Raw genomic sequence first — 15,206 nt, 5'->3', positions numbered from 1 at the left:
AGTGTTTTAATGGCTTGTCTGTATGGCAACTTTGTGCAATATGCTGTTCCTTATTGCGATGTCCCAAAACATAACCCTCCCCTCTGCTTTGAGGAAAGTTTCATTATCAATTTTCAAACATCCTAATGAAATAGAGGGATATTTTTCTTTTCTTCCCCAAAAGCTTTCACAGCTCAATTGCTTGTTTTTAATGGATTGTTATTATTTTTCAATTGGTGGATTGAGCGTTGGGTTTGGAATCCCATAGAGCAGCTCTGTCCATGTTGTTTCTGGCCTAGATATACACTGCAGTCCAGAGCAAACCCACAGCGACTCAGACACACGGAGAGAACAGAGAGGGAGGGAGAGCTCCCTGGTCCTTCACTTATCACTCACATAATAACTTGTGATTGGAGCACTTAAATGGACTGTGTGTGCTTATGTCAATTTAACACAATCACAACGTTTTACAGTCACCCGCTATTTAAATATTTTAGTAGCGTCTAACATGTTTGATCGGTTATTTGAATGTAATTTTGCCTATATGCATTCCAACTTCAGAATATGTCATAAAAAATGTGTTTTAGCTGTTTTAATGTAACTGACATAGGCCACAAGAAAAGCAAGGATGTGGGCTTATCTATAAAAAAAGAGGCAAACTTCATCCAACTCTGGGAATGAAATGGTCTAGTATCATTACGTTATTTATCCTAGAGTTACAGTGCAACATCCTTACATATAATTTAGAAAAGTAGATATACCGGTATGTGAAAATCATGTTCTATCAGGGGGCAGTACCCCCCCCCTTTTTTTTTCTATCGCCAGTGTCGTCACTCGACTCCTGGTTTATAAAAATGTCCACGCCACTCACCTGGCAAGAGAGAATGCTCACTGGCGGCGAGGTGGACAGGGTTCAAATTAACATAGGGAGGGACCCAAAACGCACGCATCGTCTCTGTGCAAAACAATAGCAGATATCCCTCTCACTTTATGGTGCCTGCATTTTTTTCAGGGGCAATTTGAATATTACTTTTTTTTACATTTCAAGCATACATTAAACATAATTTTTTATGAATCTTGCAAATTTCTCTTACTTTTCGGGCATGTGTAACATGACTGCTGAGTCCCAGCAGTCATCAGCCGATGCGGCCAGCCCGCTGGTCATGTTGCCTAACGTGAGTCTGGACTCCCCGATACCGCCACCAACACTGAAGCTGCCGGCCCGGACGAAGGACGGGGTTCTGATCAAGTCTGAGCCCCGGGGACCTAGTCCAAACACGGACCGAGAGGAGGGAGCTGCTCTGGGTCAAACCGAGGAGCTCATGCCCACGGGGAGTCGACGGAGGAAGAGGCCCGTTCAGAGAGGGAAACCACCCTACAGTTACATCGCTCTCATAGCCATGGCCATCGCCAACTCCCCCGAGAGAAAACTCACACTTGGTGGTATTTATAAATTCATCATGGAACGTTTTCCCTTTTATCGAGAGAACTCAAAGAAGTGGCAAAACTCCATCCGCCACAACCTCACCCTCAACGACTGCTTTGTCAAGATTCCCCGGGAACCTGGAAGGCCTGGTAAGGGAAACTATTGGACTTTGGACCCCGCCGCTGAAGACATGTTCGACAACGGGAGTTTTCTGCGAAGGAGGAAAAGATTCAAGCGCACTGACGTAAGCACGTATCCTGGTTATTTGCAGAGCTCTAGTGCGTTCACCTCGACCTCCATGGGCAGACCGGCATACCCCAACACCCTGTACCCAGGAATAGGATCGGGTTACGGATCACAGCTGGCAGCTTCCCCCCACCCGGGGATGCTGCATCATTATCAGACCTCTGCCGGGGTCAGTCAAGGGCAGCCAAGAATGTTCAGCATCGACAACATCATCAGCCAGGAGTCGGTGATGCAGGGAGGAGAGCTCAACCCCCTGGGGTTAGGCGGTGGAGACCTGGGCACCATGTCAGCTAGCTGCTCCCTCACTGGTACTGACCCCTCCAATTGCTTCCAGATGCAGACTGTCAATCCCTCGGGGAATTCACTGGGCAGAGGCGGTGGAGGACTGTCATCAAACCTGGCACCCGGTTATCCATACTCTTCCTCAGCATCTCCTCCCCACCTGCCTTCCATGACGCAGTCCAGTTTCTCTCCAGGTACTTCTCAGGTGTACTGCACCGGGAACCGGATGTCTTTACCAACCGTGCGCTCCGGGTCTTGCGCCGAACACACTGAGCAACTATTGGGTCTCTCCAGCCCAATGAACTCTTACAACAACTCTTACATGAGGCAAGCCAACTTTGCGTCAGGACTAGATCGGTATATGTGAGAAACTGATTTTTATAGAGACAAACAACAAGAGCCTCAAAATACATTCCATTTAAAATAGGTGTGACACATCTTCTTTGTTTGAAATGCCAAAATACATTCCATTATAGTTGTATTCATTTCTCAGTGCTTTTGGTTCGTTTACCTTACGTGTCTTATAAATTAATATGAATGTGTTCTTAAGATGTTGTGTAGCCTATCTGCGTGTACTTTTTTGTCCGAGAACAATTCCAATCATTGTCACCTGTCAGAGGGAAGACTTATTAAACAATATCATTAGCCACATATACTGTTATGTTTTGTGAAAAGTAAATAGTTTATTTGTTTGTGAATTATGTTGAATAGGCCTACATTGCTATTTACCGTTTTTGGTTTGTGTAATAAATACATTTTTTGATAAGCATGGTCTTGTTCCTTGCATCTGTTGAACTGAATATGCCTATGACCTGCACGTACTCCTCTGATTTAAAATAGGCCTACTTTAAATTAATATTTGATTGCTCATTATAATACTTTAAGTCCAATTCCCATAAACCATATAGGTTTTTACTGTGTACCCAATAGCCTATACAATTAAATTACCCAAACAAAATATTTTCTATTAATATTTCAGATATAGGCCTGCAAGGGAATTTCCACATTCATTCTGAAATATAGGCTACATACTTACTTTATAACTTCGTTAATGGTGTTGATATAATTCGTTTCCTGTGTGTAAATAAAAATGACCAAATCAGGAATCGTGGGCCAAATGTATCGTGTTGAATTAGGTCTACCGAACTGTCTCATAATTTAACCTTTTGTTTTATTACAAACTTCTAGGGAATATAGGCAGTATTTTATTTGCATGACTTGTAAGATCATTTGTATGGGTTGTTATAGTAGGACAGAAACGTCATGCTTTACAGTTATTTGAAGTAATGTCACAGCATAATTTGTGTAGTTCTATCATCATGTATCCATGTTTACACACGTTTCAGACTTGACCAAGAAGATCGTAGGCCAAACGGACTTCTTGGTCTAGACATATTAACGCCTACATAATATAGTATTGATGTTATTGTCAGTCTGTGTAGACTTTTTTGTGTAATGTAGCCAAATCTATCGACACACATATAGCTTGCTGGCACTGCCACAATTGTCCCTCTCCCCCAACTGCATTGTTGAGGGAGCTGGCACACAAGCATTTCGCTGCAATTTGTCTACATTGATTTAATTCGATTTTTTACAATATGATATATTTTACATGACCTCGAGATATATTGGCTCACCTGTAGGCCAATGGTAGATAGCCTAGCTAATAGGCATATTTGAGTTATAGGGCCTATCTATGCACAACTTGGCAAGGACATAACATACATACATGTATTTGTAATTGAATCCATGCACCTTTGCTATTCTAGCTGTCGAACGGTACCTCTGGCGAGTCTGTACATCATTGGTCTGCAGCCGAATAGATTATAATTTACCCGTAGTTGGAGCGACACCTGGCGGTCTCTATCAAATGTTTGTCTGGAGTGATTTTTGGATTGGATTTGGTGCCGGATTCTACAGTTTGTCCACTAGGTGTCATGCAATACAAATAAGTCACAAACCGAAAAACAGAGTAGCCTAAAAAGGAAAAATAACGTATGGTAATGTGATGTTGTTGAGCTTGACATGTTTCCGGTCCAAAGTCCAATATGGATGGAAGTAAAATATGTTCTCATCCCTTGAGGAAAATGTAATATTTTGAGGCAATAACAAAAAACATTTAGGCTACCAATTCCACCACTATAAAGGCTGCACAAACCACTATTTTGAAGTTGGCAGTCCAAATGCTTCAGGCCATTACAGACTAGTTTGTTTCTTCGTGTGATTTTGAAATAGCCCTAGGCTTATTACATGTCTCCTAAGTCATTCGTTCTTGTCAGTGTTTTTGTTTTTGGGTCTGGTGGAAATGCAGACCCATGAGATTGCCAAATCTAAGTCTTGGTTTGGAAGATGATCAATTGTAATTGTGTATCTATAATCAATGGCAGGGTTGGGTAGGTTACTTTCTAAATGTAAGCCGTTACAGTTACTAGTTACCTGTCCAAAATTGTAATCAGTAATGTAATTTTTGGATTACCAAAAGTCATTAATGTAATCTGATTACTTTTAGAAGTTTTAGAAGAAGACCAAAAGGATCCATCAAATGTATTTGGTGTGTCATCATAGTAGTCTCTGACTTGTGGTCAGACTTGCTCAGCTGAAACAAACTTAAACTTGTGCCTTTTTTCAATGCTGAATTGAATGTCATTGAGAAAACAGAAAGGTGTCATTATGTATTTTTTTTCCTCAAACATCCTTTCAATTTTTTAAAGTAATCCAAGAGGTAATCATCTAGTTTTTTTAAAAGTAGGTTATCTGTTATCTGATTACAATATTTTTGCTGTTAACGTTACTGATTACAGTTACAGTTTTTTGTAACCAGATTACATGTAATCAGTTACTCCCAAACCCTGAATAATAGGCAAAGGCTACATAATGTTATTTCTCGCCAAATCAACTCAAGTCTAAGATGGCGAGATAGCGTCTAGCTTCTTGAGAGAACAATTATGAATTGAGATTTGGCCTTTCTCCCATGCAGCTGTCTGGTTCCTCAACTCAGCGATGTGAGCAATGCAACCTCTACCAGTTGACGGGCCGGCTCGACCTGCCCTGCCCTGGGCTGGGAAGGATTGGGATTGGGAAAGGGGTCTGTGACGGACTTGCTGACTGAGTGAGTGTGTTTAGATAAATTACAATTGAGAGGACCTCATGGTCGACTCCGGACACTTTCACTTCCGCACGGTTAGGCAAGGCTATACCTTCAACCGCTCTCCACCTCCTTAACAACTGAACTTGAGAGTCATGCATCAGATGTTAAATGAATTCAATTGAGTTGGCATGAATTGACGATATTTTTTATTCGAATTCAGGTAAATGAAATGTAGTTTATCATTGCTCTGCGATAACTTGCTTTTGCAGGTGGGGATCGCCTAAAATCCATTTTCCCGTTTTTTCATGATATTTGGGCCTGTATAGGGAAAATCCTGAAAGTTTCGTTGAAATATTTGAATTTGAATTGAATATTATATTTTTAAAAATCCATGTTAACCCACACAAATGTTGCCAATGAAGTTGCTGTGGTGTTTTGGGCAGGAGAAGTCTGTGTTAACATGAAGGGTCCTGTTAGCTGATGGTCCGGTACAGAGACCGATGAGGTGCTGATGTGTATTACAATAACGCCATGTTTCTGCAACATAATGAATTGTAATGCGAGCGCTGCTCCCCTGCTGTCATGAAACACGCATCATCTGTTCTGTCCATAGCATACATAGCGTACTCTGACGAAGACGAATTAGAGCAGGTTGCAGGCGCATATGTGTTTGTCTATATGTGAATGATGTAGAAAATGTAGATGGATAATGTAATGACTTTTGACAAGTTAAACATAAAACCCGTGAGAAGTGATCGGAGAATTAATGGAGGACATGTTCATGGAATTCCTTAGCTAGTGCTGCCTTTCTCCTCTGCAAATAAATAATGACAGGGCATATTATTATTAAACCTTGTTATTGTTTTGTCGTATAATTAGGCCTATCATTATTATTACACAGTAGAAGGCTAATTATCTTATTTTATCATTCACGAAGGATTCTTTTCATGGAAAAATGAACCCGTAGTCTCAATTCTGAAAAACATTGCTTTCAATTGTTAAACTTGTTGCACTGTGGAGTTATATATTATTTACCTGTCAGTTTCGGCTGTGAATTACTATATCAGCTCCATGTTTTAAATGAATAATCAGAATATATATCTGTATTCTATATATATATATATATCCCTTTCGATAACACTTTCATGTTGGCTTCTATTCTCCTATTCTCCTTCTATTCTCTGAGAGGACAGAAGTAAGAAGTCATACGTTTGTTTAAACCCAATGGACTCAATAATAATAGTAATAATACTATGATTAATAATACTAGGCTAATACAAATAATACATTCTAATAATAACACATTTGTACAGTTTAATAACACAATTATACTGTTTATAACATATGTCGTGATTTGACTGAATTAGGGATTCAATATTGTAAAATGTACAGTTAATAATACCGTTCTTCAATTGTATTACAATGACTGTGTATTATCAATGACTGTGTATTATCAATGACTGTGTATTATCAATGGTTAATAACATATGTGGTAATCAAAGTCAAAATGGTAGGCCAATAATATGGGATAATATTAGACCCAAACGCATAACGTCATAGAAAACAAAATAACCACTTATTTAATTAACCGCAACAATAATAAGTTATTATTGGAGCACTTTTAAATCGATTTAAAGCCATCGTGGATATTTGTATTGCAATATTTTTGTTTTGTTTAGAAGGGTATGAGAGCGTGCATAATTGCAAATTGGATAACGAAATATTTAGGATATTTTACAACGCATTTTGAAATTGAGTAGGCCATAATTGGAATCATGTTGTAAATCAGATTCAAGTGACAACTGAATTAATTCACTGACTAACAAACAAATACACGAAGATGTTTTAGACTTGAAATCATTCTTCATAAATATGCAAATTGTCTGGTATTGGTCCTGGGCTGTGTTATGTAGACTATTTATTATCCAATCAACTAACTCCAATTCTTAAGAATTGAACCCTATGAGGTTTCAATACCCCTGATACTATGGACATGTCCATCCTGTTTGTCTTTTGACATAGCTACAATTCATTCCAACAACATAAAAGCAATACTTTTGATGATATTCCATATTTAGAAGATGTGTGTGTATTGGAGTATCGTTAACCCAGGAGAAGGTGTAAAGTAGTGCACTCACCATCTCCTCCCCGTGTCCGTCTTCCCTTCCCTTTTCCCTTTCCTTCAATTCCTGGTAACAGTGACACCGTGACCACGTGATTTGGACGGCTGAATAAATAGCTTTTGAGAGCTATGAATGGGAATAGTATGAAGCTCACGCAGGATACTTGCTTCGTGCCGGTGGGTAAAGATATTCATACAGATATGCAACAGTAAACTAACGACCTAAAACACAAATGAGTGCAAGGAAGAAACAATATTATTGTATAAATGCTTGTAGTGGTCTTCAAGTAAATAGCTTGGCTGAATTTTCCATTCCAGTTTTGTTTTCCTGCGCTTGAATTCAAACGAGTTTCATCCTCGGTGAAAGACACCACAGCCTCCATACCAACTGGTTGGAGTGGCGTTACACCTGGATCCAAGCGTAGTCTTGCTCTCTTCTAGATTCCACTAATGTTTCTATGCAGCTTGGAGAAGTAAACGGGAGTTCGCTTTGGTCCTCTGAAGAGCGTTTGAGTGCTTTACGCACGGACTGAGTACACCCAGCTTGGGAGCTGAAAAGACTCGGTACGGAACGAGAGGAAGGAAGATAACCAGTCTCTCCAAGGATGACTCTAGGTACGGATATGTCCGACAACTCTGCTTTGTCTGAAGATGTGGACATAGATGTGGTTGGGGGAGACATCTCGGTTGGCAAGGATGGGAAATACCTTCATCACGATTTCCTGGACAATGACTCGGACGATAATTTGTCTCAGAACGCGGGGGAGAGGGGTTCCTCCCCCAGCCTCAGCAGCTCAGAGTGTCCGGTTGACCAGGTTGGAGTTGGTATAGATTCAGGGGCCATGATAGGTGATAAGCCTGGTAAGAACGCTCTAGTCAAGCCCCCTTACTCCTACATAGCCCTGATAACCATGTCTATCCTCCAGAGTCCCAAGAAACGTCTCACTCTCAGCGAGATCTGTGAGTTTATTAGCAACAGGTTCCCGTATTATCGGGAGAAATTCCCCGCTTGGCAAAACTCCATTCGTCACAATCTTTCTCTCAATGACTGCTTTGTCAAAATCCCACGTGAGCCTGGCAACCCCGGAAAAGGCAACTACTGGACCCTCGACCCGGAGTCCGCAGACATGTTCGACAACGGGAGTTTTTTACGCAGGAGGAAGCGCTTCAAGAGGCACCAAGCCAACGAAATCCTCAGGGACGCCGGGGGGTTCCTGCCCGGGTTTGGATACGGCCCTTATGGGTACAACTACGGACTCCAACTGCAGAACTTCCATGCACATAACCCTTATCATCCGCACCTCCCAGCAGGCGCTTTCCCTTTCCAGAATACATCTTGTGGATTCCCCTCGCCAGCCTCAATATTCCCCACGCCACATCCCCTGCCCTCTCTATTAGGGGCTGATTTACGAAAGCCATTCTACCCTCAACTAAGCCCGACCTTGCCCGGCCTGGCGCCTCTCAAGACGGACACTAACACTCCGATTCGGCCCTCTTTCTCTATAGACAATATAATCGGTGCAGCTAACTCCGTGGCCTCCCCGTACAGCGCACAGTCGGGCAGCCACAGTCAGGCTCAGATCCTGGCCATGTTAAACCCTGCACTCGCCTCAGCTTCGAACCACTTGAACCTCTCGCAGGAAGCAATGCTTCAGCCTGGCTCACAGACATTCTCCAGCAAAACTACAAATCTAAACATCTGTCATTTCTAAACTGGCAGCAAAAGCAAAACTTGCAGAAATCCTATTAATCCATTATGGTTCTATTCGTCTTATGTGAAGGTAGGATAAACATTAATTGAGAAATAGAGTGTTGCTCTTCCTCTTATGTTTCTTAGATCTGATCGGAGAGAGGAAAGTGAAACGGTGGCTATATTTATGGATTGTAAATATGTATAGGATACACTAAATGGAAGATTCATGATGAAGTCAGAAAACAAATTCTAAGACAATGTTGAGTGTATTCGTTGGCCTACATTGGCCTAGGCCCTCACCTATCGTGAGCAAAGATCCAGCTATTTTAACGCAAGTTAAATTTCATGTAATCTCACTGTGGGGAAGATTTAATTGTTTCTTAACTATAATTGAGATTTTTCTTATGGTTTATATTGTTTTATATATATTGTGTGCGTTGTGAAATAAAGCACTGTTAATAGGCTACCGAGACGCAAACTCAGGTTTTAATTGTTAGAAAGCACATTGAGCTAAGGGGGGTTATTTAAACAAATCTAACCTTTTCCCACTAGCCCTCGTTCTCTTAACACCGGTGTTGTGGTGAATTTGTATGGATAGTGTTTCATGTTGTCAGTGGACAGATATGTGGTTTTGGTGTAAAGCGCATTACCTCTCATCCTGTTAAACTGTTGTGCTTTCGTTCCTGTCTATTTCATTGAAATCAATCAGTGAAACGTATGTTATGTGTACAGACAGACACTTAATGTTCATAGGTCATTTTTTGTTGTAATGAAAATAATAATAAATGTTTGTGAATTTAAAAATACTTTCGTTAACTTGTTTATTGGAACGTTTTAGTGGCCCTGTGCCTGCACACATAGGTCTACTCAAACATTTGAATACCCATTAAGACTCCAAAGCGTAAAATCCCACAAGGAAATAGAAAATATGCTTACGTTTTTATTTATCTAGCTCCGAGGTCAAACTTCAATCTGTATGAGTAGGCCCAGTTTGAAGGCTATACGCAGGTCTTTGATTGTCCGACTACGAGCCTCTTTCTGAAACGATTATGAGCGTTCATAGTCATTTACGCAATAGTGCCATGGGTTTAAGCCTCAGTTAAATCTTGCATGCAACGATAGGAGTATTTATTACTTCTCTATTATCAATTTTACATTTTCAAAAAGTAGCCCATTTATTAGCCTATATACCACTACAGCCAACAAGCGCTAAAATCCAGATTTGTGATGTCTGAACTCCCACATTTTGCTGTGAGATATATTCTGGAAGAGTGGGCATGTATTCATTCCTCTTATGTGGCTCTCAGGGCGTTTATAATGGACTCTTTTTTGGCAAGTAACAACGGGCTAAATGAATAGGAACATCGGATTTTGGAGGCCTGTAATTGAATGTGAACGTTCTACATGGATACACACGATCTCTTGGGGTTTCGTTGCTAATTTGTAGCAGCGTTTTTCATCAGGATCCTAATCCATGATCATTCCGGCGTTTTGCCCGTTTGTTGATGTTGTCACTGAAGACCCATGCTCAATGCGCTCCCAGCGAGGGGTTCTCTCGGAGACAACCCACACACATTTGCCTCTGAAAAGCGATCTTCTCAAAAGGCGCGCGGTTGTTCGCTTTCATGTCGTCTGTGTTGTCTCCGGACAGATACAAAGGAGGTAGCGGGACAGGACTCGTCTCAGTGCAGAAAACATACCGATTATTCCATTTCGAAGTTGGCCAAGCACATGTTCCGAGGCAGAGGGGAGCGTAAAGAAGCCTCTTTTATTTACCAGATCTGTGTGCAAATGGTTAAATTACTCGGTGGGGTGTTTTTGACAGTTGATTATTAGGGATAAAGGGTGGGAGGGCTGACTCCCCTCTTCCACTTTCCCCTTCAGCTCACCCTAAGCCTTTGAAGAGAACGCAAACATGATAGTCATACTTTTATGAAGTCTCTTGCACTCCTTTTGTTGATCTCGTGTTAATGAAAGCCCTTGGAGTAGGCCTTTCATATGATTTTCTTTCGATTCAGTTTCTGTGTCATAGCGCAACATCAGAAAACAAATTAAACCAAATCCGTTTGGACAGTAGAGGAGAAGCTCACTTTGAGCATGGTGCCAAAAATCGCACTAAACTTAGGCTGTCACACACACACACAGACACACACACACACACACACACACACACACACACACACACACACACACACACACACACACACACACACACACACACACACACACACACACACACACACACACAACTTTGACATAATTTTGATCATGCACTGAAAGGGTGAGATTGTTGTTTTAGTTTATATTATATCGACCTATGGGCTATCTCTGTCAAACGTAGATAACGGGCCCTGTTCACCCCGTGGCCATATTGAATGTTAGGTATTGTATCACATATTATATTCAATATATTTTGTGTCAAATATTCACTATAACAGATGGACATGAAGAGATCAATTGCCTGCACCACTGTCGATACCCTCCGGTATCACAGGCTGCTACAATCCAAACAAGACTCTGCCTCGTTACAATCATCATTAGAACTTCTTATGATGTATCTTTTGTAGCCGAGCTGTTTTCCAGAGCCTTCGTTAGTAACGTGGCTCTTAAAAACCTTTGCACATCTACGAGTGATACAGACCATTCATAGAGCAGCCAAAGTGCATAGTTAGATGCCTTTTAGCCCTTCCACGTCACTTTATTTACAGAACATTTAATAATCAAGATATGTCTGGCTGTGACTGCCGATAACTTCAAAACGAAGCTGACTAAATACAAAGTGCCAAATTATTTGCAATTGGTACAAACAAGTGAAGGATAAAAATGCTGCTTAATATGAAAACCAAGATAACTGAATTAAAAGATACACAGGCCTATATACTATTTTAATCATATTGAAATCAATTTCATGTTCAATTGAGTTCTATTTTACGACTAGGTTACTGTCTGTCATTTTTGCCTCAATGTGTTTCATGATGTGTGACAACATGTGCGCAATCTGTGATTTTGTTAATGTAAATGTGTGTAATAGCCTATTTGCAGCCATAGGTGGTAATATCTCTTTAGGAGATGATCCTTTGTCAGTAGTCTATTGTGGAATAATTATAATGTTAAAGTAAGATTTGAATGGAGATAGTGAACGTTCTCTCTATAGGTGCTTGTTTGGGAAACACTATTAAAAAGTTGTCTCGTAAATAATGATGCATCTTGGTCTGCTGTCCTTGGAACGACCATCGTAATGCTTAAAGTGATCCACAATAACAATAAAAACATGGATTACTAATTAAACGTCTTTCACGGGTCACAAATCACACAAATATAATTTACTCCAATTATATCCAAACCTACTGTTTATCGTTTTAATAGCATGTTCATTCTGCTTTCATTTTCTCAATATGCCGTGTACTTGTTGCAGGAGGACCACCCACAGTCTCGGGACAGAATGTGTTTCTTTATTTGTCTCTGCAGCAGTCGTCTGTCCTACAGTCGTCTGTCCTACAGTCGTCTGTTCTACGGCTTGGCTCACTAAAATGAGTTTGAAATGCTTTGAGTATATTTTAAACATGACAACATTATGACGAGACCAACTCCTAGCCTTTCTGAATGAAAGACATGTAGCCTATGCTTTGACATGGATTTGCTTTTGATTGGCATATTTCTCTCACTATGGCACCACACCAGTTTCCTTGATCGAAGGGTGCTGTCGATAGTTCTGCTCCTATTAAATTCGGCTACTGTAACAGGATTTCTTTGATTATGGAAAAGTATATTAGATTATGCATTTTTACTTCGTTATATTGAATATCTTTCAAATATTTAGTTTGAGGAAACCTGTTAGTCTATGACTTGACCGAACTCTACAATATAATTTGTGCGAGTGTCACCTTGCTCCAATCCATCGCATCATCACCTTTCCTCGGCGCGCGGGCAGGGGATTACATGAAATCGTTGTGCTTAAACCATGCATATCCTACTCTGGCTCATATGCTAATTACACCACCAGTCAATTTGTCACTGCTAGTTACGCTGTGAAGGACACTAACGACCTGTTAATTAGGTGGCAGCAAGATGTGTAACTCAAATTCTAAGAAAAAGTAATATTATCTCGTAATTTAAATGATTCAAGGTAGCTACTGCTCGACAACGCCCAGTTTGGATTTTTTTATATAAAAAAAGTATTTATACTGCAGGCCTAATGACATATTCCGAGGAGTCAATATGTCTTTGTAGGACAGGCCTACCTCCAGGGAAATGATATACCCATAGGACAGAATGGTGAATATTGAAAACGGGTATAGGGCATTAGGCTTCTTGTTCAAAATATTAATAGCATCTACATTTACAAAAGCAACAGTATTATAGGCTATATTTTTCAGATGATAAAACGTTATAATAATACATTAACAATTATTATTTTTATTTGGCATATATTCAAAACGTCGGTTTTCTTTTATTAATGTAAGTATCTGTAAAATAAATAGATATTGAGGGAGTTGCATAAAATAACCTATAATGTCAAAGTGTAATCCTATTTAAACCTACGTTGATAAAAACCTATGGATATACAAGGTCTGCATTTACTATCATGTCTTGAAATGTATCATATAGGCAAGCATCTTTACTATAAAAAATAGTTGTGGTCAGCTCTACGTTTCAAACAAATAAATCCCAGCAGCACCACAGTGAGAGGCAGTGTGTTGGTGTGTTTAACAACACAAACAAACAGCTTAAGTTCCATTTCAGCTTTGTCAAAACATTACCGTGGGTCTATTAACTAGAGAATGGTCACCTGAGATGAACTATGATGGATTGACACCTGTTGCAGCCGGAGGCCAGACAGTTCTGTTTTTCTTTGTCATGGACTCCATTTCAAACCGGCATTGCAAAGTGAGTTCAGCCATGGATTGGGCTACACGTTTCATTCCAAGTTTAGGCACCATTAGGCTCTAGCAATATATACATAGGGGGCGATTGGGATAATATATATATATATATATATATATATATATATATATATATATATAAAAAATGTGTGTTAACATGCTGCTTCAATAGTCTATACTGGAAGGCAGGTTTGATAGAACAATCCTTGAAAGAAACCTGCATCGATGTTAACACACATTTTCCAGTGGACAAATTAAATCGCAGAACGGGATAAATCAACAACGTAAAATATTGGCCCCTTTCAAAATGAGGACTCTTGTTTTACTGGTACTAAAGATTGTATTTGAGGTTTTGCTATTGCACTCTTGTGCCTTGCCTGCAAAAAAACGTTGGCTGTGTGGCGGTAGCCTGTAGGCTGAGGCTGTGAAATAGGCAGGCAGAGAAGGTCATTTTCGCGCACACAGTACAGGAATGCGATGACCGGGTCCCCAGGCACATCGAGGCCTGCAGGAGAGTAGCCGCGGGCTACAATAAATTAAAACCTCGCTTCTCTACTGGTTAGTGCTATCCGGATCCTTGGGACTTCCATATCCGACTAAACCCGAACCATAACCTTAACCCCTTACATTAACCATAACCCATACCGTAACCTTTTTAGATGTCAACTTCAATGGGGTAGGGACGTCCGAATTGCAACTCGCTCTGCTCCAATAAGACAACAACAACTCGAAGGAACGTCCTACTCCAAAAAAAACCAGAAGTGGCTAGGTTTTCCAGTCAATTTGTCACTGCTTGTTGCGCTGTGATGAACACTAACGACTTGTTAATTAGGGGCATTCTCTGCTCCCAATCGCCCCCTCCGTGTTTTTGCAGCGGATAGAGGAATATTCTGCTTAATTCATTTAGAATGTGTAAATAAAGCAAAGACAGCTAACTGCCCTCATCTCTAGCAAAATATTTAATTTGGAAGCGCTCGCTTATATCGACTTTGACACAATGTGACACACTGACGGACACCTGCTGCTGGCCAGGCATCCCACACACAGAGAACATGGGGATTAATTACAGTGGATATTCAACTGCCCTGGTCACCAGACTGTGATAACAGCTGATCTAGCCCGCCGTTCACTTGCGTGTCTTTGGCACTGCTCGTTCATGTACGTCCCATTCCTCTCAGAGAGCACGCACAGGGTGAGGGGAGGGATGTATGCATTTCTATGGATGTATGGTGTTCTACTAAGCTATATGGAATTGTTTTAAGGTCATACCAAGGATAATTTTGCTATTTGATTTTTAATTTTAAGACACCTTTAAGTATGACAAAAATATACAATATATAAACAAATATTTGATGAAAAATATGTTTTGGCCTTACTGCTATTAGCCCGTACAAACGCAAAGAATAACAGATTCATAACCTGGAACATAAGATTGTTTTTTTAAATATAAAAAGGAAGTTTGTTCTGAAGTGTCTGTCCTACATCCG

General features: G+C 40.4%; 2 protein-coding genes across 2 annotated transcripts; both read left to right on the top strand.

Moving 5' to 3' along the window:
* Nucleotides 1-1,049: 1,049 nt before the first annotated feature.
* Nucleotides 1,050-2,641, top strand: LOC135555129 (forkhead box protein E4-like). Its single transcript, XM_064987485.1, has one exon. It carries the CDS (start codon nt 1,050-1,052, stop codon nt 2,298-2,300), a length of 1,251 nt encoding a protein of 416 aa, XP_064843557.1. The 3' UTR covers nt 2,301-2,641.
* Nucleotides 2,642-7,268: 4,627 nt separating this feature from the next.
* Nucleotides 7,269-9,640, top strand: LOC135556467 (forkhead box protein D2-like). The gene has a single exon (XM_064989698.1). The coding sequence runs from the start codon at nt 7,749-7,751 to the stop codon at nt 8,853-8,855; it is 1,107 nt and encodes a 368-aa protein (XP_064845770.1). The 5' UTR covers nt 7,269-7,748; the 3' UTR covers nt 8,856-9,640.
* Nucleotides 9,641-15,206: the final 5,566 nt, after the last annotated feature.

The sequence above is a fragment of the Oncorhynchus masou genome, chromosome 15 (assembly GCF_036934945.1).
Source record: "Oncorhynchus masou masou isolate Uvic2021 chromosome 15, UVic_Omas_1.1, whole genome shotgun sequence".
Lineage (NCBI taxonomy): Eukaryota > Metazoa > Chordata > Actinopteri > Salmoniformes > Salmonidae > Oncorhynchus > Oncorhynchus masou.
Note: the sequence above shows the minus strand (reverse complement) of the source record. Positions and strands in the feature narration are given on the sequence as shown.

What these genes read in the sequence shown, in the direction of transcription:
- LOC135555129 (XM_064987485.1), top strand. Translation starts at nt 1,050, where the DNA reads ATGAATCTTGCAAATTTCTCTTACTTTTCGGGCATGTGTAACATGACT.
- LOC135556467 (XM_064989698.1), top strand. Translation starts at nt 7,749, where the DNA reads ATGACTCTAGGTACGGATATGTCCGACAACTCTGCTTTGTCTGAAGAT.